This window comes from Balaenoptera musculus, chromosome 18 (genome assembly GCF_009873245.2).
Source record: "Balaenoptera musculus isolate JJ_BM4_2016_0621 chromosome 18, mBalMus1.pri.v3, whole genome shotgun sequence".
NCBI classification, from domain to species: Eukaryota; Metazoa; Chordata; class Mammalia; order Artiodactyla; family Balaenopteridae; genus Balaenoptera; species Balaenoptera musculus.
Window position 1 is genome coordinate 34,759,500 of NC_045802.1, and position 25,101 is coordinate 34,784,600.

At 35.9% G+C, this 25,101-nt stretch overlaps 1 protein-coding gene across 2 annotated transcripts; it reads right to left on the bottom strand.

Moving 5' to 3' along the window:
- Positions 1–467: 467 nt before the first annotated feature.
- PCDH20 (protocadherin 20) lies at positions 468–12,684 on the bottom strand. 2 transcript variants are annotated; one of them, XR_005017227.1, is made up of 3 exons: positions 12,553–12,684; positions 8,494–11,505; positions 468–542 (listed from the first exon to the last, which is right to left on the bottom strand). XR_005017227.1 is itself a non-coding variant. In XM_036831657.1 (2 exons), exons 1-2 carry the CDS (start codon positions 12,682–12,684, stop codon positions 8,785–8,787), a joined length of 2,853 nt encoding a protein of 950 aa, XP_036687552.1. In that variant the 3' UTR covers positions 7,334–8,784. The 2 variants fall into 2 exon arrangements, 1 of the variants encoding a protein (XP_036687552.1); XM_036831657.1 differs by lacking the exon at positions 468–542 and having other exon boundaries at positions 7,334–11,505.
- Positions 12,685–25,101: the final 12,417 nt, after the last annotated feature.

The following is a 25,101-nucleotide window of genomic DNA, read 5'->3' on the forward strand; positions in this document are numbered from 1 at the left end:
CGAGTGTCACTAATGTTTTTCTTAGATTAGAATTTAGAACAAAATCCCTACAATCTTCAAAAATGACTGACATACAAAGTGAAAGAGAAATGTAAATATTTAAGAAAGAAACATACCTTTTTGCAACATGAGGGAAAAAATGACTTTGTATTTTAGCCTTTCATCACAGGAGTTCTGATATGAATCCAAAGTATTTGACTGCTCTTGCAAAAGGATATCATTTTACCAGAGTAAAGTGTTTTCTATAATATAGTCCTATGTACTATGTATTGGATATGGCAATAGTAAATGCCCAATAAAAACTCAGTGCATATTAAATGAATGATTCTAATGAACTTCATCTTCTGTGAATTCATTGTATAGTTTGAAGCAGCTTTTGAATAGGAAGTAGAGTTAGTAGACAAATGGAATAAGAATGAATGTGTTTTAAAAAAAAGAAAAGAAACTTCCCAAAGTGCTTGTTTTCAGAGAATTAGAGATTACAAGTCACTTCAAATGATCCATTGACTGAAGAGACTCATCCATTAGAAAGGCCATCTTGTCTGCAACAACAACAAGAAGATGCATTTTAACATGAATGTTTTTTCATCAGAGAAACCTTTTACATATGCAATCACAACACATCCACACACAGTATCTCAATTATAAATATCACTTGTTCAGTTCATCTCATCAATAATTGGGTCTGAGATGAAATCAACAATTCAGTATTATTCATTCCAGCTCCAGTCAACTGAGAATGTCTTTTAGGAAAATGAAAACATCTCTGGTTTTCTGTTTATTTCTGTGACTTAGTAAAAGTAAAATGAACATAGAGTTTAACTGGCAGGGTCACACTGCTTGGAACACAGTAGGCTCACGATACATAATTTTATTTTCATATATATATATATATATATATATTATTCTAAGATTTGTTTTTTTACTTTACCTAGCAAATTATAATTAAATATATACTTAGCACCCATGTTTTATAAAGAAAAATTAAAACATTTATTGTAAAAATTACACAAAATAAAATGAATGTTGTTATACTAGGTCAACTAAACTCCACCTTTAATGGATGTGTAAAGTATTTTTCAGGATATCGTAGTAGTTTTTTATCGTGGCTTTAACAAATTATCATAAAATTATCAATAGAAGCTTAAAATAACACCCATTTATTAACTTCCATTACTGTAGTCAGAAATCTGGGTACAGAGTGGTTCAGCCTGTCCTCTGCTTGGTGTTTTGAATTGAAGAAATCATGGTATCAGCTGGGCTGTATTGCTTTCTGGAAGCTCTATGGATGAATCCACTTCCAAGTTTATTCCTTGCAGACTGTCAGCTAGGCTGGATATGTCTCTAGTTTAAGGTCCATAACATCAATTATATTTGCAAGGCCCCTTTTGCCATGTAATATAATGTATTTGTAGGTTCCATGCATTAAGGCATGGACATCTTTGGGGGGCTATTCTGCCTACCATAGATAGACTAATAAATGGATTCTGAGAATATTGAGCTTCCCTTATGAGAGACCAACAAGATGATAGAGTAAGAAAGATCAAGGAAGCTCAAAGGGGAAGAAAACATTGATGTTTTAAGATTCCTCCTGGCTCCATGAGACAGATATTTTATAAGTTTTCATAGATATTTTACCTTTCTTTCCCAATATATACATTCACTATTGAAGTCTTTTAGAATTCATCTCTAATTGCAATAATTGACACTCCCCACCAAATGGTTTGATGGGGAATGCTGTTTGTCATGGCACTTCAAACAGTGTGCCCTGAGTCAAGCATAAAGCACAAAAAAGGAATCAATTTGATTCACTTAAGTTACATTAAATCTCTCATTTCAAAGAATCTTATAAAACAACCTATACTCAGTTATTCTTCACAGAAATTCGATTCAATTGCTAAATACATTTGTAAATGAGACTGGGAAAATTATATGTTCTATACTACTTTTTTGTAGGAAAATCCTTTGTAGGACTAGATGGAGAAATCAAACATATACAGGATAGTTGGCTTTGTTAAATTTGAATGCTTAGATAATTCAATGTAAGTATTTTAAGGGTAAGCTAAATTTAAGGGTAAGCTACTATTGTAATTCTTCTTGCAGTGAATATTAACTGCTATTACAAGAAAATCTGTAAAGCAAATGCAACTTCTTACTGTTGAAAAAATGATTGAAAGGATCATAAATGGAAAGCTGTCTCAATATAAAGGAATAGTGTTTTTTATCACCTGGTTTATAATTAGCATTGCCCACATTCATTTGACTTTGAACATGTTTATGATTTTATAATTTAACTACAAAAATGTAAAGGAAACTAGTTTCCCAATTTAATAAGACAGTGGGGTGAGGAGGGAAGTTGGGTAGATGAAGTTTTTCAAAAGGAAAAAAAAAATTACTTTTTTAGAATTTTGAAATTGTTATTGTTACTTTTCTTCCTTTGCCCATTTTACTCTGCCTTTAAAGTACAATGCTTTTTCCTATGAATCTTCTAGAATTAATTTCTCTTGAGTATATTTTTCTTCACAATGAGATGGAGGATTCAGAACGTATGTGCAGTAATTTTTATACATTAATGTTAAAATATCCTCTCATCATACGTTATACCAGATCTCATAACTTTGAAAAATACTGTTACATAGTATTATTTGAAAGATTTACACAACAATTCCCAAAGTACATTTTACACCTCATTAAATCAAAACCTCAAATTGCCAAGAAAGTACCTTAAGAAAGCTTATTAACATAAAACTATGAATTTGAAATGACATAAAATATATTTGCAAAACAGAAATCAGTGCTATCTTTGAAATAAAGTAGCAAGGTTACTACAGGGTACATATGTACATATGTAGATTCAATAAATATCATAGTCACATTTTAATTATTCTGAAATATAAATCTATGATTTTTCTGAAAGGAATAGTTGGTTCACAGTGCCCAGTGCATTTATTTCTTTAATCTTTTAAGTGAAAGTTGTACTTGGGAGTTATAGAGAATTCCAATTCTCAAAATGAGTAAAAAATATATGTTATAAAAGTCTTTAAATTCACCCATTCTATCCACAAGAAGTACTCAGTCCCTATTTTGCAATTTATAAACTTTGCAAAGATTATATTCCTCTAATAATTTTGATATTCTTCTTCTTAGCTTTCAGTATGTAGTTTATATCATTAGGTAGCACTTTCATCTGCCATTATGATCCTTGTTTCCCTCTGGTAGAAGTACAAGAAGCACAGGTGAAGAGTAGATGGGAGGGAGAACATATTCATCCATTATTATGTGTAGTTTACACTAGTTTCCTCAAACTGGAGAGTGATCTTTTTTGAGGATGGAACAAAATTTACCTTTGGGCCTAGAACAATGTCTTGCTTATAAGAGATATAGGCTAATAATAAATATGTTTAGTAAATAAACAATTGATAATAGTGCTTATCTCTATTGATGCTTTAGGATATTGTACCCAAAACTATAAGGAGAAGAACAATAATCCAAAATTCCTTTGAGGTTGTAAAGTTTGTGATTTAGTGAGTTCCTAACATTCAGTCATTCTGGGTTTACCTTCATTTACCTTAATATACATAAGCCTGGTCATCTGTATTTTTGAATTAACCATATCTCTTATATCCACAATTGAACCTTCCTATATCTAATATATACATATATATATATACAGATATATATATACACTTTGCATAAATAAATATTTATTTCCATATTATAAATCAAGTTTATTCCCTCCATTTTTCTGTAAGGCTCATAAAATTTTCCCTGGTTATTATCACTTATTCTCTAATCTCCTAAAGTTTTGTTTCCTTACTATTTTCCTGCAATTATTATATTTGTCAAATACATAATTTTATAATTTTTTAATATTTTTCTCTTTATGAGGTATAAGTAGCTTTATTTTTTAAATTATATCTATCTTTTCTACAAGTGCATGCAGGGAAGATATATGATTCTTATTAATTCATTTTAATAGTTAGGTTTGATTAACTTCATTTTTAGATGTGATTTCATCTCAGAGAATTTTTTTTTAATATTTGGCATATTGTCTTTTTAGGTATCACACTTTGGTTAACTTTCCAATGAATGTAAAATTAAAGTGTGTGTTTTAAGAGAAATATTTGAAGGAAAAGTAACTGCTGTTTTCAGTAAGATTTTGCTTATATTTTACTTTCATAATTGCTGTTTTCTAATCCCCTCAGTTGTCAAAATTTTTCTTGATATTCTGTCTTAGTTTATTCAAAACTAAGTTTATTGTAAAATAGGCTTGAAAGCAAATTATGAAAATTATGAACTTTCTTATCTATCACATGTGGATTAATTCTTATTGGTACCACAAGTTTCTTTATCAGCTATAAATTACTACCTACTATGTTATATATCTCTTTCATATTGCCTGGTTTAAAGCCCCATCTTTCACTTAAATTGTCACTACTCCTATTCAGTTTCTAGAATCTTCTTCAACACAAGTGCCACACATTGCCAGAGTGATCTTTAAAAAACACACATAGCCTGGTCAAATCCTTAAAATTCCCATTGGCTTTGGGATAAAATTGCAACCTCCAGGTATGACACGAGTTCCTTTATTACTTGCAACACATGTACATCCCCAAGTTCATTGTTAATAATATCTTTCATTTTCTTCATCCCTTCAGCCAAGAAGAACAGTAGTATTTGTGCTTCTTTAGTCATGATGTGCTCACTTGCACATGTGTGCCTTGCACATTATTCCATCTTCCTTAAATACCCTTCTCTCTCCTTCTGCCCACTTTCCCCTGGCTAACTTCTCCTTCTTATATTCAAATTAGGCATCATCTTCCTGAGAGGGCCCACATTAGAAATCTCCTCCTTTAGGAAACTTTCTCTAAGACTTCCCAAGATTGAGTTAGTTTCACTTGGCATCCCGGGAATAGGCATTTATCCCACACAGTGTTTTCAGATTGCAGGTTTTCTTATTAGCCTCCCACACTATAATCTAAAGTCATCAAGGGACTCTGTCTTGTTCTCAGTTAAGCCCATGGTAATTGAGTACCAAAATAAATATGTATGGTATGAATGACCGAGTTTCCTTTTGAACCTTCACAGTATTCCTACTTCTTGACATTAGTGGGTTAAGCCTTAAATTTCATTCAGTTTTGTTTTATACCCTTAAAGGAATACATTTCCAGTTTAGGATTTTATCAGAGAAAAAAGTGCTACTATTTTAAGAACAATTATATATAATAACTGACATTTAAAAAATGATTATAGACTGTAGGTATATATGTATATACCATCTGAAAAATATTCATGATCTTTTCTTATCAGAAATAGAACTAACTAGAAAAAAATTATGGTGGGTGTTTTGCTCAGGAATTACTGATTTTTTTAATATGATTGATCTTTTTCTTCTTTGAGTCCATTTGCATAACTGTCAATCCTCTTCCTTTCAATAAATATTTGTTGACTGTTCACACTCTAAAGGCATATTGCGAGGCAGAGATTGCACAAGTCAGTAAAATGTAATTGGTAGCACTGACTGCTTTCTTGCAGTGAGCAAATCTACCTCAGAGTGAGGACAATGTTCAGGTATCTATGCCTCTGGTGTCTGTGAGCTGAGGCTGCCCAGTGAATTGAAGAGCACCATATGCTCAATGCTGTCCTTTCATTACATTCTTCATTGTCTACCAAAAGTCAGGACCCCACAGAGTCCTCACCTCACCAAGGAAGGAGAGACTGGAACCCGAGTCTCCATAAACTCAGGCGAGGATTGTATAATTCTTCTTTTTACAGTTGTCAATTGAAACATGTTCTGGGAGCACAAATTAGAATCCTTATGAGAGCTATTATTGCAATCAAGTCCACTTTATACACCTTCCCTAATATTGCTTCACTGATATTATTTCTTAGGCAAGATTAGGCCTGGTGTTTTCATAAAACACATGCAAAGCACCCAAAAAGACAAAGGATTTGGATTTTATTTTTAATACACTAATACTACAAAATTGTTTTAAAAGAAGTGTTTCTTTTTCCTTTTGCTTTTAACTGCCATTGATAAAAGCATAACTGCCAAGAAAACTTTTTTTTTTTTTTTTAAATAAGGTCAGGGCATCTAAAGAGTCAAGTAAGGTAAATTGTTTCCTCCCTTGTAGCTGAAATTGCTATGTTGTTTTAAATTTCCTCTTCCAAATTAATGAACAGTTTTTTCTGTAGTATAAGAATGCGTTTGGCAGTGTGAAGATCAGAGCAATCTCTTCTTCATTAAATTGGGCAAAGAGTACTCACTGGTTCTCAAACTGTTAAATGGATATTAGGGTTTTTAATGAATGGAACATTTATTTTTGTGCCAGCTCAACTAACAACATTGACATGATTAGCATACATTTTGGCAACCATTCTAGCACAAGGTGTTAGTAAAAAGGGGCTTTTATCTTTGAGCTTAATTTACTTTAACTTTCCTTGTTATATATATTTTTAATGTGAATGAGATGTTTTTATAAAGGAAATCTTTGCACAAGAAGTTATTCAGAAATATGTCCTTTTATTAATGTTACAGGCATTTTTTTCATGCTAGAGATGAAATCCATACCCCAAACACATGAACCTTCTTCAAACTCATAAATGAATAAATGTTTTGTTATTTATACTGATAATTAAATCATTGCATTTGTAGAGAACTTTTTTTTTTTAATGGTGTTTCACATGTATTTCCTTCCTGTAAAAGAGAGAAATCAGATATAAAAATGACTGGTGGAGGATGGTTTCCTCCATTGCTCTATATCAATTATGAATGAAAAGTTTGGGGGGTTAAATGATCTTACTTTCTTAGCTCAGTGGCCTCTCATAAAAAAGGAATTTCCAATAAAAATATATTTCCTTTTTGTAACAAACACTACTGCCTCATATGCTTATTATTTTATTTATTTAAATTCTCAAATTGAAGAAGGCAAGAAAATGAGTTAATACCTATTCAAAAGGTCTTGGGTTTTTGTATTCAATTCTTTTTTTGCAATGTGTTTTTATTTTAAAATTTATTGAAAGCACTTGTAACACAGCTAACAGAGGAGTTGTTATAAGTATGTATTAAAATGAGTGTTTATAATTGATTCTAAGTCATAATAAATTAATATGCATGTACACATGCATGGGTGTAAATTTTCATGTGAACTTCTATCAAACACATAGACATACTCTTTCTCTATTATATACATATATATATGTGTGTCTATATATGTCTATAACTACACATGTATTTAATAATAATTTACCAAATGTTTAATTAAGTAATGAATTAGTTTAATATAAACATTAGCATAACAGAATATTTACACTTTATCCACATTTACCTCTAAAAGCAAATGAATGTCATTAACAGGAACTTCAGTAAAAGAATAAGCCCATGTTCAAATATAAAACAGTAAAAATGAGAAAGAAATTATGAAAATATATACCTTTAATTTGCAGAAATAGAAACACTTTTGGTACAGTACAGACACATGATGCCCAAAAGTAGAATGATCCAGTTTAACCTAACACTTATTCTTTGTTTACAAAGATAATTTTGCTATAGCTCTCGTATAAAATAAAATTTCCAGCTCACACAAGGAAGTGAAGGTGATCAATCACTGATAAACCAGCTTGCTTCACTGCAAAGTGTTCAGTAAAAGCTAAGTTATCAAAGAAATCTGCTGCTGGGCTTACAAATAAACTCTTGGACCTAATCCAAAGCCAAAGAAAGGAAGCCAGAAATGGTAGCCAACAAATCTAAACAACAACAAAAAGATAAGTATAACTTTCATAGAAAAGGTCCAGCTAAAACAACCAGTAGTGTCCACCAGCTTCTAGAACAATTTTGTTTTAATAAGATTTTTCTTTTTTTATGAAACACATGAGTTTAAGTATATAAGAATCTAATACATAACCCAAGTATAAAGCACTACTGACAAGTTGTGAAAGCATCAAAATGTCATGAACACCTATGAAACAACTAAGATTGAAACATATCTTTGCTTCTGGCTGTTTCTCTGGGACACAATTTCTAGTTACATTTCCTTTAAGAAAGAATATATATATTTTCCCTTGTAATAATAGCAAGTGCAGTGGTAAAGCAAACAGAAAGCAACCAGAGTACACAGAAGGTGAATTACTCTTCAGCACGTCAGATCTTTAACACATGGCAGAGCATTTATCCTTGCTAAAAAAGAATTGCGCTTCTTTGTGAAGTCTTCTCTTTCAAATTATACATTATGCACTTGTGAGGTAATAAACATTCTGTTTACAAATGCATTTCTTTTCTTTTTTATCATACATTTAAGTGGGGTGACATTCCATTTACTTTAATTTCATCTTTGTTTAATGTTAAAAACAATATATTTAAAATAGACTCTCATTAATTTCATGTACAACTGTCACGTACAATACCTTAAAAGAGTTCCCTGCAAAGGAGCAGCTGATGCCCTCTTGTGGTTAAAGGACTTTTTTAGGCAAAAATGCAATGTACCATTTTCTTACCTTATTCCATGGTTTTAACAATCATCTGCTTGGTGTATGAAAGCTGCAAATCATGTCCAGGCTTTTTTTATAACAGTTCCATAGCTGTTAGTACCAATTTTTATTAAAAAAAATGCTGTACACATTTTATAACCTCTGATTTTGAATTTAAAAACCTGTAAACAGCTATTTACAATACAGTACAAGTTATAAATTAGATGTCCAACACTCTTTGGGTGGTGAAGACTCTCCAAAGTCAGTTAAAACATCTCTGTTACTCCACAGCAAAAAAAAAAAAAAAAAAAAAAAAAATCAAATATTAGAAATATCCATTGGTTTCCTCTCTCTCATATGCAAGTCAGTTTTTCCTTTTAGTGGAATTTGTACTTCCAAATTTTCATCCTCCCTGTGATGCCTTTTCCCTCTCAAACAGATGTATATGCCCATCCCTGTTATGAGAGTGATAGAACCCAAGCTTATTACAGACAGAGCTACTAAGGTGGGCATACAAGACACAGGCTCAACTTTCCTATGAGTCGGTTCTATTGAGATCTGTGGTTCTTTCTCCTCTATGTTAATTTCTGGTTCCTTTCTTAAAAGACTCTCAATGTAGCTCTCATTACTGACAGTGTCATTGACAAATAGGTTCACCATGACCGTGGAATGGAGAGGTTCGGGATAACCATGATCACTCACTTTCACCAGTAAACGATGGAGCCCATAATCTGTCTGCAGCAATGCCTCCTCCAAAGTAATGTTGCCAGTTTTAGGGTCAATCCTAAAGGACTCAGGCCTAGGACCTCTTCTCCCTATGATGCTGTAAACTATGACAGCATTCATGCCTGTGTCTTTGTCAACTGCATAGACCTCTGTAACTGGGGAGCCAGGGAGAGTAGAAGGTAATACCAACAGGTAAGACATGTTAGATTGAGGAAATAAAACAAGAGGTGGGTTGTCATTGATATCTAGAAGGAGAATTGTGATTTCTGTGGTAGAGGAGAGGGGAGGCTCACCTCCATCAACAGCTTCAACCCACAAAGTATAGGAGCTTTGCTGCTCTCTGTCCAAAGAGACTTTGGCTCTCAGCATGCCCTTTCCTGTGTCTATGACAAAAATATCACTCTGGTTCACCACGGAGAGGGCAACCCATCCATTTTGCCCAGCATCGGCATCTGTTACACTAATTACTCCAATTTCACCATATCCTGGAAAGTTTTCTGGCACAAAGAAGCTGAAGTCCTTGTTGATGAACCTAGGACTGTTGTCATTTTTATCCAACACTGTGATAGCCACGGTGGCTACTGATTCTTTGGGTGGCTTCCCAGAGTCAACAGCTCTGACTGTGTACTTGTACTTTTCTTTCTCTTCTCGATCCAGCTGAGTAGAAACTGTCAGAACTCCTGTGACACTGTCTAAGGAAAAATATGATGGAGCATCAGGTCCCAGAAAATATGAAACTTGTCCCCTCTCTCCACTGTCAGCATCTGTAGCATCTAGCTTAGTCAAAAAGGCATTGGGTGAGTTGTTTTCTTCAATGGTTAGTTCCACCAAGGGTTGAAGGAAAATAGGAGCATTATCATTGTCATCTAAAAGTTGCACTTTAATCATTTTTTTGACATGAAATCCCTCAGAGTTCCAGGCTACCACAGCTATTTCATAGAACTGCTGTAGCTCATAATCCATAGGTTTTGTGGTTTCTAGCAGATACTCATTACTGTATGGTTTGTAGGGTGATAACCTAAATGGTCCTTCACCATCCAAGTAGCAGTTCACCTTGTATTTACCTTCTGGATCTCTTATGGTGAAAAATGCAATTGGAGTGTTAACAGGTTCCAGTTCTTTCAGGTAAACTATACCATCTATCTCATTCACTATATAACGAGGGACAATTTCAGGTGGTCTGAAAATGACTTTGATAATGGTCACCAGGGCAGTTATCACAGCAGGGATGCAGCCCGGCCCATTAGCAAGAATGGTGAGCTTGTGTGTTTGCAGAACACTTCCCCCAATCTTACTGAAAAGTTTAATGACTCCAGTGTTTTCATCCAGATGGAATAAATCCTTGGATGCTTGTGGAACTTTCTGGCTGTAAGAGTAGGTGATCTGAGCATTGTTTCCCAAGTCTCTGTCCACAGCCTGGACAGCTGCAATTGGTGTGCCCACTGTAGCATTCCCATACATAGTGACATTGATTTGTGAGTCTGTGAAGAGAGGACAATTGTCATTAATGTCACTTATGCCAATGGTGAGGGTGGCACTGCCCAACAGTGGTGGAGACCCACCATCCTCAGCTATGATGATGCTCACATACTGGTCCTGGGTCTCCCTGTCCAACAGTCCCATGACAATTAAGTAGGGGGTTCGCTCCCCATTCTCATTCTCCTCCACGTCCAGGGTGAACATACGATGGTAGTCCAGCAAGCGGTAGGTCTGAACTCCATTAGTGCCTATATCTCGGTCCATGGCAGGATGCTCTATGGCCAGCCGGGTGTTTACAGGTGCATTTTCTGGGACCCAAACCGATATTTCGGAAACAGGGAACTGTGGGGCATTGTCATTGATGTCCCGGATAGCGATTTTCACCTTCACAAACCTAAAGTATTCCTGAGGCAGGACCAGTACATCCAGAAGCAAAAGACAAGAGTCAGCGGAAGGCGAAGAGGAGATGGAAATGCTGCCCCCCCAGGCAGCCCCTCCACCTCCTTCAAGACACAGGGCCTCCCTGTCGATCTCCTGGGCAGAAGTGTGCAGCTCCCCGGAGCGGTTGTCCAGGGTCACGTACTGGCCACTCAGTCCCTGGGAGGCCAGGCTGAAGGAGAGAGGAGGGTTCCGCTCGGCGCCGCTGTGCTCTGGGGGCTGCGACTGCGTGTCCTGCCTCCCTGCTCCGGGCACCAGCCGCAGGTCCTCGGCCAGGCTACCGATGAGCACCCCCGCGGGCAGTCCCTCGTTTAGGCTGTACAGAAGCTCCGTGGCGCGGCCGTAACTCGCCAGGCAGTTGAAGGGTCCCACGAAGAGGAAAAACAGAAGCAGATGCTGAACGTGGGGGGAGGAGAGAAGGCTTATTACACACACGCGGAAAACACAGAGCTTGGAGTCAGAACCATTGCCCTGGGGTCATTCTGGCTCCATCCCCATTCCCAAAGGCAAACGCTCCAGTCAGAAAGGGGTGAAGAGGAAACTTGCTGTAAAGGAGAGATCTATGGGGCAACACTGTCTCCAAAACTTAATTTTTCTCTTTACTTTCTACCTCTCCCCCCAACCCCCCGCCCCTGCCCGGCTCCCCATCACCACCTCACTCAGTTAATATTCGGAATCCCAAACCATAAGTCATCCCTGGAAATACATGTCGGAGTGGAGAGGACTGCGCAACGCGACAGAGAAACCACCAGGGTAGGTCATGGGGAGGGAGGGGGCTGGTAGTGGAGAGGACCGAGAGGTGGGCACTTTATTTTCCATTGAAATGTTTCTACCACTAAGATCCCCGGAATGCGAAATGTGTTACATCCCTTGCTATGAGACCGATAACAACAATATTAATAATAATAATAATAATAATAATATAGTAACTCTACCCCCTAGGACTCCCTACCCCACTAAATAAACGTTTTAGGTCGGAAGAATCGATTTTCATTTTAGTACGTATCTAAAATCAAATCGAAAGGATCTGTATTTCCACTCCCTAACAAGCTCTCACTAATCCCCCTCCCTTAGGGAAAGAGAAGTAAATGTGGGAAATGATTATGCAAAAACAATTTGTCAATTGCAGTAGACAGTCATAGCCAGATGCTGGCCGCAGGAAACAATCTACGAACCCCTTTATCTCAAAGCCAACTGAGCACACCCCAGCCTCCTCCACCTCATCTGCCTACATTTCTGCTTCAGAAACTTCTCACGACCCAAGGACTTGCCTATTCCTTGCTAAAATGCAGACACATTATCCCAAACTTCCTTTCCCTCCACCCAACCTTCCTGGGAAGTTTGGATTAAGGTAAAAGGTTTGAGAAACCATCAAGGTGTGGGAACTGCCCCACAGTACTGCAACTTGTCGGGGCCGCGAGGCTCCTGGACCCCTACCCTTACCGGTAGGTTTCTGTGGCTGGTGCTGCTCCTGGAACGACTTAGACGCCCCATATCCAGGCGCGGGTGCCAGGTTGCCGGGCGCCAGCTCACTGGCAGGGCCCGCGAGCTGCACGCATCCCCTCGGCCGCGCATTCCCAAGGAGGCTGCAGTCGGCGCGCTCCTGACGGGAAGGCGGCAGAAGACACTCTCTCTCTGTGCATGCAAATCGGTGGGGAACTTCAGCCAATAGTCACTGGCTCGTCAGTTAAGGACAGCAGCTCAAGGGGGGCAGAAAGGCGAGGGGGTACCGAGGCACGGTCATGGTTTCCTGTCCTGGACCTGGGTTAAGTCCAGACCCCGCCGGAGGAGCCGGAGCGGGTACTTGCCTCTGAAGACGGCGACTAGGCGCCACCCGGTCGGACTCCGGGGCGGTTGCCCACCGTCCTCTCTCCTCGCAGCACCAGTCAGGACCCAAGTCCACAGGTTGCGAGCGTGAGAGGGAGAATTAGACTAAATTAATAAGCCTGCATTTATATCTGATTAGAGAGAAAGGAAGTCGGCACTACAGAGCAATCACAGGCGCGATCCCCAAACGCCTGCTTTGCCACCAGTTCTTCCGAGAGACTTGGATCCAGCAGTGTTTGCACAGAGAAAGAAAATCCACTTTCTCTGAAGAGAGAAGGAACTTCAGACTCTTAGTAAGGCGGTCTGAAGCAGAGAAGCAAATATATGAATTCGGTGAAGGTTTCGACGTGCTTTAATTTTGAAGCTTCGCAGTTGGCGGTGACAAAGCTTCTGCCAATTTCCTAGTTGTAGGCGCAAGTGTCTCTGGGTGTCTGCCTTGTGGTCTTTTGAGACAACCGCGGCTTCTGGCTAAGGTAAAGAGCCAAGAGGGAGAGTGGCAACAATTGCTTGGTAACAGAAGTGGTTCTGCCTGCAAGCAATTTTACCAGATTTCTCTAAGGGATTTTTTTTTTTTTTCTTTTTTTTGGAGGGCACTCACTGAAGCCTAGGCTCAAAAAAAAAAAGGCTACGTTTCAAGTTATTACTTTTTCTTTTTTTTTCCTTAGAATTTTTACTGGGAAAGGAATTCTGAAGGAGTGTGGTGGAGACTGCTTGGCTATCCCCTCTGGCTCTGACACTAAATAGCGATATGACAAGTTTCCTCATTTACAGCGTCAGGGCTGGTGAGAGACTCCAGTGCATTAAGTCTGTGAAACACTTTTTGATCTGCAGGGTACCATGTAAGTAGTGATAAAGACCATTGGCCTTTCCCTGAGTAGACATTTCTCTTCATCCCTAGGTTTCCATATATCCTGTGGGCTGCCCTGAACATAAAACCCTCCCAGCTGAGTAACTAATGACTGAGCCTGGAATAGAAAAGTACTCCTCCTGGGTTAGAGAAAGATCTGACATCCTGTGTTTTCCATAGGATCCACTTCAATTTTCTTCTTCTACTGTATGCTAAACAGAATATAAATTGCTTAACAGAGCTAATTGTTTTGCTTCTGACCCTTCCTATTTTCTCCTCATCCCCACTAATCCTAGAGAGTCCTAAATAATTGATAACACACTACATCAAAACACCTGGTGTGTGTAACAACTTATTGCACAAATGGGGCTGTACATGGAATTCGCAAACAAAACTTTCTGTAATACAAATCTGGCTTATAAAATCAGCTTCTTTAAGTTCTTTGGAGTGAAACTGGAAAGCTGATGAAGTGGTAAACACACAGGAACATGTACATGTACGTGTAAGGCCATCACACAGCTGGTAAACAAAACACAGTCAGGCAAGTATGCTTTGCCTCTCCTTGCTTCTTCAGCTGCTCGTTCTGCCCTACAGTTGAACTTTTGCCACATAATTGGTAAATAGTTATACTTTGGGGTCTGTAGTTGAAACATATCCAACTCCAAAAATCAGTAGAAAGCTGCTTCTGAAATGTGTTTAGTTTATGTCTTCACACAATACCCACAGCTTCTGAAAGTTTGAGGCACATGGCCAGAATTAGGCAATCCATCCATGGTCAGGATACATACAGGCTAGACCCACAGTCTGAATTAATTCTACATTTATACAGAGAACAACAGCAGTAGATTCTATATCCCCTTACAGTTCATGCCCTCTCCAACAGGTTAAGATCACTCACCTGTTTTGATGAAAATATAGGGATTTCTTTCTTCAGTTTATCCTTTGTTTACAAGGACACTACATTCAGCAATAATTTTCTGTAGTGTTTCTAAAAAGCATGACCATATAAACTATAATGTAAGTTGAAACACCTAAATTAAACATTCTGGAGATAATGTTTGGGACAACAATAATAACCTCCTTTGCTCTAAGTTACTGTGGTTATTGCAAAGTCCCTGAATGGAAATTTGTCATCAAGGTCAGCACAATTTGGGGGAATACATTACATGACACATTCCAAACTGTTAACTGAGCTGCTTGTTATTATCTTTCCTCTTTGAAGATCCAAGTAGAGATTTCAATTGTAATTGGGCTTAAAAAAAAAAAAAGACCAAATTCCCTTCTTTCTTCCCTTGTATCTTCTTACTGGGCACCATGAAAGTGTTCCCAAACTCCTGTTCCTTATGACGCCAGCTCTGTGACCTGCCATCTGGTGTCACATATTTCTTTCTAAAGATGACTTAGAGAGCTTCTATGCTATTAGTCCCTTGAAAATGATACTTATAATGAACTTCTCAGATGTCTCAATTGCTCTGGGCCTGCTTCCCGGGTGTTCTGTAAAAATCAATCTAGAAGAATAGCTAGATTATAAGCCTCCCAAGCTTATTTTTTCTATAGACAAGGAAAACAACGTGATACAATAGATGGCATTGAGCTGAGCCAGGGGATTAGGATGTTCCCTTCTCTAGGTGGTTGCAAAGTTACGGTATGACTTTAGACAAGTCATCAGACCTTTCTGTTTCAATTTCTTATAAAAATACCCATACACACTACATACACATATATGAGGGAAATGGCTTACCTAATATATGTCTTTGATAGACACTGCATAATGATACACAGGTTAATTTGATCCTTATTTACTGCGTTATATCACTGAAGGTTAATAATTTTCATTTACTGCAAGCCTTCTCTCCTTGTAGTTTTATCTCTTTATTTGCTGTGAGCATGCGTCTATCAAACTTTGTACATTTAGTAATCATACCTTAAAACTTTTAAAATTTTGCAGTACTGTGTTTTCCAGGTAGTTTTTATTGTATTTTTCAAGTGACTCTGATTGTACCATTTAGAGTATTTTAATAACAGTATTCTATCCACAACATTTCATGCGATTTAATATATACACAGATATTTAAACTTATTCTGAACCATACATAGTTCTATAAATGTTCTGGTTAATTCAAGATTATAAATAAATACAAATTAAGCATATGACCTTATTTTAAGATTATTTTATGAAAATCAAATCTCAATGGGGGCTTCCCTGGTAGCGCAGTGGTTGAGAGTCTGCCTGCTAATGCAGAGGACACGGGTTTGAGCCCTGGTCTGGGAGGATCCCACATGCCACGGAGCAACTAGGCCCGTGAGCCACAACTACTGAGCCTGCGCGTCTGGAGCCTGTGCTCCGCAACAAGAGAGGCCGCAATAGTGAGAAGCCTGCGCACTGCGATGAGGAGTGGCCCCCGCTTGCCACAACTAGAGAGAGCCCTCGCACGGAAATGAGGACCCAACACAGCCAAAAATAAATTAATTAATTAATTAAAAAAAAAATCTACAATGGGGTACCACCTCACACCAGTCAGAATGGCCATCATTAAAAAGTCTACAAATACAAATGCTAGAGACGATGTGGAGAAAAGGGAACTCTCTCACACTGTTGGTGGGAATGTAAATTGGTACAACCACTATGGAGAACTGCATGGAGGTTCCTCAAAAAACTAAAAGTAGAATTACCATATGATCCAGCAATCCCACTTCTGGGCATATATCTGGAGAAAACCATAATTTGAAAAGACACATACACCCTTATATTCATAGCAGCACTATTCACAGTAGAAACAACCTAAATGTCCATTGACAGATGAATGGATAAAGATGTGGTATATATACACATATATATATAATGAAATATTACTCAGCGATAAAAAAGAATGAAATAATGCCATTTGCAGTACATGGATGGACATAGAGATTATCATACTAAGTGAGGTAAGTCAGAAAGAGAAAGACAAATGCCATATGATATCACTTATATGTGGAATCTAAAATGTGACAGAAATGAACTTATCTACCAAAAAGAAACAGACTCACAGACATAGAGAACAGACTTGTGGTTTCCAAGGGGTAGGGAGTTCAGGGGAGAGTAGAATTGGGTGTTTGGGTCTACAGATGCAAACTATTATATAGAAAATGGATAAACAACAAGGCCTTATTGTATAGCACAGGGAACTATATTCAATATCCTGTAATAAACCATAATGGAAAAGAATATGACAAAGTATATATACATGTATGTATAACGGAATCATTTTGCTGTACACTAGAAACTAACACAACATTATAAATCATTTTATACTTCAATAAAAAAGAAACAAAAAGATTATTTTATTTTTTGCTTGTTAATGTATGAAGTTAGCAGTCCCTTTAGATGTCTTAAAATATATGTGTATATATATTATGTTTATATTATATATGCATGCATATATGTAAGCGTAAATAGTACAATATATAGGACATATAGTATCATATAAATATAATATATAAAAATTATAGATATATAATTAAACACATATTTGTCTATAATACAAATATTTTAAATACTATATTGTTTTATAAATATATAATTTATAAATATATACATATTTTATATTTTTAAAACTATATATATATTTCTTTCTGATCCAATAATCAAGGTTGAGGGATGATTATATTTGTAAAACCAATATAATATTTGAGAAATAATAAAACATTTATTGAGTGTCAGATATGTTCTGAACATACTACTGGGGCTTTTACGTATTTATTTACTTTATCCTCATAACAAACGGTTTTATAATATAGGTATTATTATATCAATTTTTACAGGCATAAATTACATGTTTGTCAGTGTCTGTGGTGACTGGACCTGAATATGAGGCCTCCAAAGCACATGATCTTTCTACTCTGGTACACTCTTCTCACCTAAATGGTGGATCTAGGACCTCTATACATTTAAACTCGCTTCAAGTCAACAAACATTTATCACTCACCAACAATAAGAAAAACACTATTGTAGGCATAGGTTTGCTATACGAGGCCTTTTTGAAAAACTTAGTCAATTACTGTTTCCTAAACACATACATACACACAGACACAAACTTCTCTGTGTTTGGCTAGCTTAGATCTTCTCACAACTTGTAGACTTAAAATATATTATGAATGTATATTTATGTGTATGTGTATACTTGAAAGTATTGCAAGGGTCTGAGTAATTTTACGGAGCACTTAGTTAGCCCTCATTTTACATATTAGTTGAGAGCAAGAGAGATGGCTAATGTGAATCCTCAAAATACTCCTATTTCTTAATATAGTAGATTTTGCCCTCAGGATTATCTCCATATTAGAGGATAACTTAGCAAAACAGCATATTTTTTACTCTCTATTATTTCCCAAAGCCTTGCTATTAAATATTGCCATAAGTACCAGTTACTTTATTTTATATTATTTTATTACTTTTGCAAATTTACAAATATTTTTAAGAAGCAGTACTAATTTGGATATCGTTCAAGTATATCAGACAAACTTCAAAAAAATCCTATTGCATTTTCCCTACACAACTCAGAAAATAATTGTATGACTAATAGAAAACCAGCACATTGGTTCTTTTGCTAAAAAAGCTGGATAGTTAAGAAAATAAATATGCATTTACATTACTTGTATGAAAAAGTGTGCAAATAAGCTAATTTACTACAATACAAACTTGTATTCTAAAACATTTACCACTGTACTGTGCAACTTATAAATGAGACTTTTGTTAAGCATTGGTCTATTCTGAATAGTACGTTCCTTTTGGTTTTAGAAAACTTTGTGTAAACAGATTTCACATATCTCCTCTTTCTCCCTGTTTTCCAAGAGGAAGGAATATAATAGGGTTGAACTGTCCTTTTATTTTTCAGAACTGAATTAGCATCATTTTAACCGGGCTAAGTATAGCTGGGTGAAGTCATCAGAAAACGCCAGATCTAATTTTAGCTCATATTTTCAACTTTCTATCCTAATCCTCAAAATAAATTTTAAAAGTCATTTTTGATTCATTTAAATTTCACATTCTTCCTTCTCACTTCTGGTAGAGGTGATAATGAGCAGTGAAACCATCAAAAGAAAGGTAGTAGGATTGAGGAGAAGATGAAATGAAAGCCATGGAAAATCCAAAAAGTGGATCAGCAGTCACTGAATAATGAACAGTTAACCAAATGTAGTTTATTGATTATATATATATATATATATATATATATATGCCTTGCTCCCTGGAGTCAGTCCCTGAGAGACTTGAAAGAAGGGAGAGGTATGGGCTTTGCAGAGAATAAAGCAATTGTAACCTTATAAATTAGCATAGAAATTAGGTCAGGGACAAAGCAAACCCACTGAAGGAGAGAAATCATTTGAAATTTCATTTTAGGGCACTGATCCTATGTCCTGTATCCTTCAGATACCTATTCTTCACTCTCACAGTGTTACACTGGGAAAAGCTTAATGAAAACTTGTGCTCCTGTAATGTTTTTACATAGATCAACAGATCTTTTGCCTGGCTTTATAAAATCTCTTTTTATATGATTCTTTGAATTTAAGGTGGGATTGTTAAAAACTGCATGACTGTTCAGATCTCGGCATTCACTGAATTAGTGCTGTAGGGTCAATGAAATTCTCTGTCAATGACGTAAAAAGTCAACATTTTCATAGGAGTATGCCTATGATCACTAGCTTCTTTCTGGGTATCTTTTTGGGAAGAGGGTATAGGTTGCTGACCTCAATTTCATTTACTGCTAACAGCTACCAATCATTTAACACCTAACTTTTGCCAGGTGCATGGTGAGCATTATCTCTAATCTTCGCAAGGAGATTAATTAACCTGATTATGAACCTGCAAGTTAATAATCCCATTTTTTAAAAATAAACTTATTTATTTATTTATTTATTTATTTATTTATGGCTGTGTTGGGTCTTCGTTTCTGTGTGAGGGCTTTCTCTAGTTGCAGCAAGTGGGGGCCACTCTTCATCGCGGTGCGCGGGCCTCTCACTATCGCGGCCTCTCTTGTTGCAGAGCACAGGCTCCAGACGCACAGGCTCAGTAGTTGTGGCTCACGGGCCCAGTTGCTCCGTGGCATGTGGGATCTTCCCAGACCAGGGCTCAAACCCGTGTCCCCTGCATTGGCAGGCAGATTCTCAACCACTGCGCCACCAGGGAAGCCCAATAATCCCATTTGTAAGATGAGGAATCTGAGATTCTCAGAGAGTGGTAGGTTGCTTGAGGTCACACAGCCAGGAATTGGGCCAAGTTAGGATTAAACAAGGAAAATTTGGGATTTGGGTAGTTTATTTTAATTTGGTGAATCTTTTCTCTGTGTATTGGGGTTAATCTAATATTCACTGAGGTAAGCACATATGCTGAGTGTTGGATATGTGAGTGTTATAAACAATGGGCAGAATCTGGCAGCAACAGAATCATTCCCAAAATACCAAACTTGAATAATTGAAAAATTGAATAATTATGAACTTCAATAAAAATGTACATGTCATATTTATGAAAAAACAAATATTTTTTTCTTTCCTTATTTAGATTATCAAGAAAAGAAAGTGGACTTTGTAAATAAATTTTCATTAATGGTTTGGAATTATATGGCAATAAAACATTTATTTAGTGAAAGTAGTGTGCTTCTTGAGAAAAAAAATATAAATATCTTAAAGGACCACCAATTCTTAATCATAGATAATATTTAAATCTGGTCAAGATGATATCAACTGTTTTTAGAATCAATAATAATAATAATTATAGTTTTTGGTGGATTGCTCCTCTTTATGGATAAATAACTTCTTCATTAACTAGATGTAAGTGGGACATCAGTAGTAGTAATTGGCTGTTAGTGACAAAATTGTGTTACTAACTTTATTTTAAATACTCATATGCTCTTTTAGGATTTAAAATAACTCAAACAAATGTAAATAAGTTAAACATTACTAGACTAATGTTTGTTAATACCCATAATTTAGACTTTGAGCAATTTAACACTCACATAGACAAAACAGGAAAGAAAGCTAGAAAGGAAAAAGGTTGAGAGATTGATGTGAGAAGCAAACTTTTTTATGGTATTTTTCTCTAAATAAAAGGATTAAGAATTCTTTGAATGCATTGTAAGTATGACATACATTCTCTATAGAAGCAATTTTCCTTGCTCTAAATGTGGATATATATGGTATACTTTCTTTGGGGTGGGGAGAAAACATTAAAACACATTTAGTGCTACTTCCATATTCCAAAACCTCTTTTTAAAAAAACACTGAATCTATTAAAGTCCTGCCAGAGCTTGTTAAACTATGCAGTAGTGATGCTAAAAGGCATTTTACACACAACATCCACGAGTCATAAAACTGAGAAACCTCAGTTATCCTTGCTACCTGTGAGCATGAATATTTTAGCATTTCTGTGGGATTTCTGGATCAAGATTGATTCCAGGTGTCACCTCCACATATGCATGTAATAGGTAAGAGAAGCTCTTCTAGACTAGACACGTATCCTTTGAATCAGCATCAAACGGCTCTCCGAGGTGTTACAGCACAACCTACAGTTAACCTCCTTAATAGTGCATAGCTTTGTTTTCACCATATTAACACACAGAGGACTATTCTTGGAGCAGAGCAGACGTAGAAGTCTGAAGAAATCACATAGCATTACAGAGCACTGTTGCCTGAGAAAAGTCAGCTGCCTACCTTTCAAGAGGCCTCTGAGAATTGAATTAGAGTGGTGAGAAAATAATAATAGCTACCAGTTTTTGAGCATTCACTGGACTAAGATATATATGTATATAAATTTATATATATATATATATATATATACACATATATAGACATGCACACACATACATACATTTGTATGTATATGTGTGTGTGTTGACTATAAATTCTCACAACAGCACTATCAGATAGGAATTATTATTTCCAATTTAGAAATGGGGAAATTACAGCTTAAAGCATTATGTACATTATCCAAGATCACAGATCTGTAATATAAAGCCTTCCAAGCATTACCTTAATTCAGGCACTATTTTCCCGACTGTACTAGGCTATACAGTCATACAGGCTGAAAAATCTAATTTGGGGAAGGAGGGGAGATAGAGTATTTTAAAATCTCAGGCTTAACTCATATTGACTTTGTCTGACTTTTTGTCCCAATTTCCCCCCAAACAGTTTGTTTTAGCCTGTTGTCCCAGGGCATTGATAGTCCCCTCTTTCACTCTTAAAATCCTGTGGTTTAGATAATGAAATGTAAGACCAACTTAAGGTAATCATATTTACAAAATTGTTGCAGAAAATCAATGTGTGATAAAAACATAACTGTTACAAAGACTTTTATACTCTTGTAGCATGATCAGTGAATTATTTTCTGAAGACAGAGCTAAGTGGGAAGGAAAATAGCTGGGAGAATCAAATTGTAAAATTAATCAAATGTTTATGTACAGCAGACTGAGCATAGGACTGTCCAGCCAATGGAAATGCAATACCCACAGCCATCTGGCTTCCATGACCTCTCCACTGCTCAGTGTTTCCATGAACACTTCCTCAGGGATGCTCCTTTTTTCATTTCCAAAGCTGGTTGGTGTCTCTACAGCTGAACGCATGCTTTCTATAAATACATAGATACCTTTCTCAGGGTATGGAGAACACTGATGACTGTGAATTGTTCTCTCTCAGTGAAGAGCACTTTCATACTTCTGCTCTGATCGTGTATGAAATCAGGGGAGAGGGCATTTTTCCTAATTGCCAAAGAGGCATTTCACTGTGCATATGGACAAAGGGACATTTTGCCTATTAGCCTCAGCTTTGTGGTCAGAGAGACCACATTCAATTCCCCATTCTACAAGTTACTAGCGGTGTTACCTTGAGCTTTATTAGAATTTTGAAGACTCAATATTTCCATAAAAGTACCTTAAAATTTTTGGCACTTACCATTTGTCAGGCACTGTCATAAGGACATTACCCATTTTAAACCATTGAATCTTCATAACAATCATATGTGCTAGGTACTGTTACTATCATTATTTTAATATGAGACATAAAGAGGCTATGTAATTTACCCCAGGTCACACAGCCAGCAGTGGAAGAGCTGAGATACAAAATGAGTCAGGGTGCCTCCAGGACTCCCCTGTACTTTGCCCCGTAAAACAGGATTAAGGGTACTTACCTACTAGTGCTAAGTATGCAAATAAGAGAGTGCATTTAAAGCATCTATCACAATCTTGGCACAAAGTAACGTTCAATAAATGCTAGCCGTAAAAATGTAAAAAAATTAGTTCCATTCTCTCCTTTCTTTCTCCTTCCCATCATTCATTTTCACTCAGAATAGACCATAGCTCTTTTTATTTCCAGCACACTGCATAATTATTGCTATTTGCCAATACATTTTTCTTCAATTAAAAATTCCTATATTGTCTGCTGTTTCTCAGAACTTGCATATTCTTCCCAGTCCAGTGTATGTGACTTTATTTATTCCATTTTTGGTGCCTTCGTCTACATCAATTTTGATTCCTATGGGTTTTACTGAATTAGAGATTTTTCAAATAATTCCGTTTATATTTTGTACTAACTTTTGAATATTTTGCATGTCTTTACATATTCATCTGTATCATTTTTGGACAGAAAAGAATTCACTCAGATAGGTTTACCAGGTGGATATAAACATTTTAAGTATTTCAACATTTCATATAAATATGTTTTCAGAGACGCTTCCTTTATCCACATTTTTGTAAACATTCATGATTATTTAGTATAGGTTACTAAACATTGAATATGTTTAAAATGGGATGTAGGAATTTAAGGTTTCCTGAATGGATATAATATATCAGTATAAATACAAATATAATAATATCTCAATATATTATTGTTAATAATATATAAATATAAAAATTTATAATGTATTCCACAATAAATATATCTCAAGGATTAATAAATATATCTCAATAATTTTTTTAGTAATATGCAATAGTACTTGCAGTATATGAGGGTATTAATTTCTTTACTTTGATATCATTACTAGATAATGTGTTTTTATTTATTTCCAATATGATAGGTCAAATACCATTTATTGTTGTTCTTATTGAAAGAGTAATAATTTTGGAAAATGGAAAATTTCTTTCATGTTTTTCATTTTTGGGAGATAATTGATAGTTTTTTTAATTGTTTTATAAAGTTCATTATACATTGGGGTAAGAGAGCCGATTATTCTGTCAAATGTTAGGTAAATTTCTTAATATTTTGCTCTATCTTGACTTGTATTTCCCAACTAAATAACAAGCTCTTTATGGATAATGGTTAGCACAGACTAGGCAGATAGTAAATGTTCAATTAATAATTATTAAATGACTAAAAGCACTAATCTCTTAGATTTTAATTTTTTATAAAATATTCTAAAATGCCTTTAAGTTTACTAGCGGCATAGATGATAAATTTCTAGATACAGGAGAGTCTATGCAGTATTTGCCAAAGCTGTATTTATTTTTTAACGGGTATAATATTGTGTATTAATATAAATGTTCTTTGACTGTAATATAATATTGTTATCTAATGTGAGCATAAATGATTTAATTAATATTTCTTTAATCAAAGTTAAAATGTAATGTGACTAACTTTATTGAAGAGATATGGTACTCTTTTTCTCCAAATTAAATATATTGAAAATGTCATATTCTAATTTTTGTCTCTGCTGGATGACAGAGACATCTAGCATCTAGAGACTGTTGGTCCAGCGAGAGCTGCTAATCCACTTGTTTCTTTCCTTGGTCATTACATTCTTCACTAAATTCAGCAAAATGAAAATAATATAAAAATACTTTGCTCCTCCAGGGAAAATGTTTCCTTTTATTGCTTTCAGTAATAGTTCTTTTCATTTTTGGCTCTACTTTCAACCATGAGAGAGAGAAATAAATGAGGAACTTAATGGAAATGAAGATCTTAGAGTTGCTTTCCCCACAGAGTAAATGCCTTTGGGTAAGGAGTGACTCTCTTTTGTTCTTCCTGTGGTCTATGGTATATTTTTCTTATCTGCAAAGTATAGGAAATAATACCTTTCTCTGATGTCATGAGGATTAAGTAAAAAGTATGTCTGTAAAGAGCTTAAATTTCTGAAGCAAAAAAGAAATTTTTTATTTCACTCCCAGGGTTGGAGATGAATTCAAATGGTCTTCAATTCCAGAGCTTGATAGATAAAGCTATAATCAGAGAATTACAGGAGAATCCTGCAGTAATCTTTCATAATCTTCATTAGTGTTTCTCTTTACCCTCCCCCACTTCTTCCTCTTACCTAGCTAGTATTTCCTTCTGTATAATAGAAAAAATTATTGTTTCTAAAA

Coding starts and splice junctions, on each gene's coding strand:
- PCDH20 (XM_036831657.1), bottom strand. CDS start 12,684: ATGCGCGGCCGAGGGGATGCGTGCAGCTCGCGGGCCCTGCCAGTGAGC. Junction 11,506..12,552: donor CCAGCCACAGAAACCTACCG/GTAAGGGTAGGG, acceptor CCCCACGTTCAG/CATCTGCTTCTGTTTTTCCT.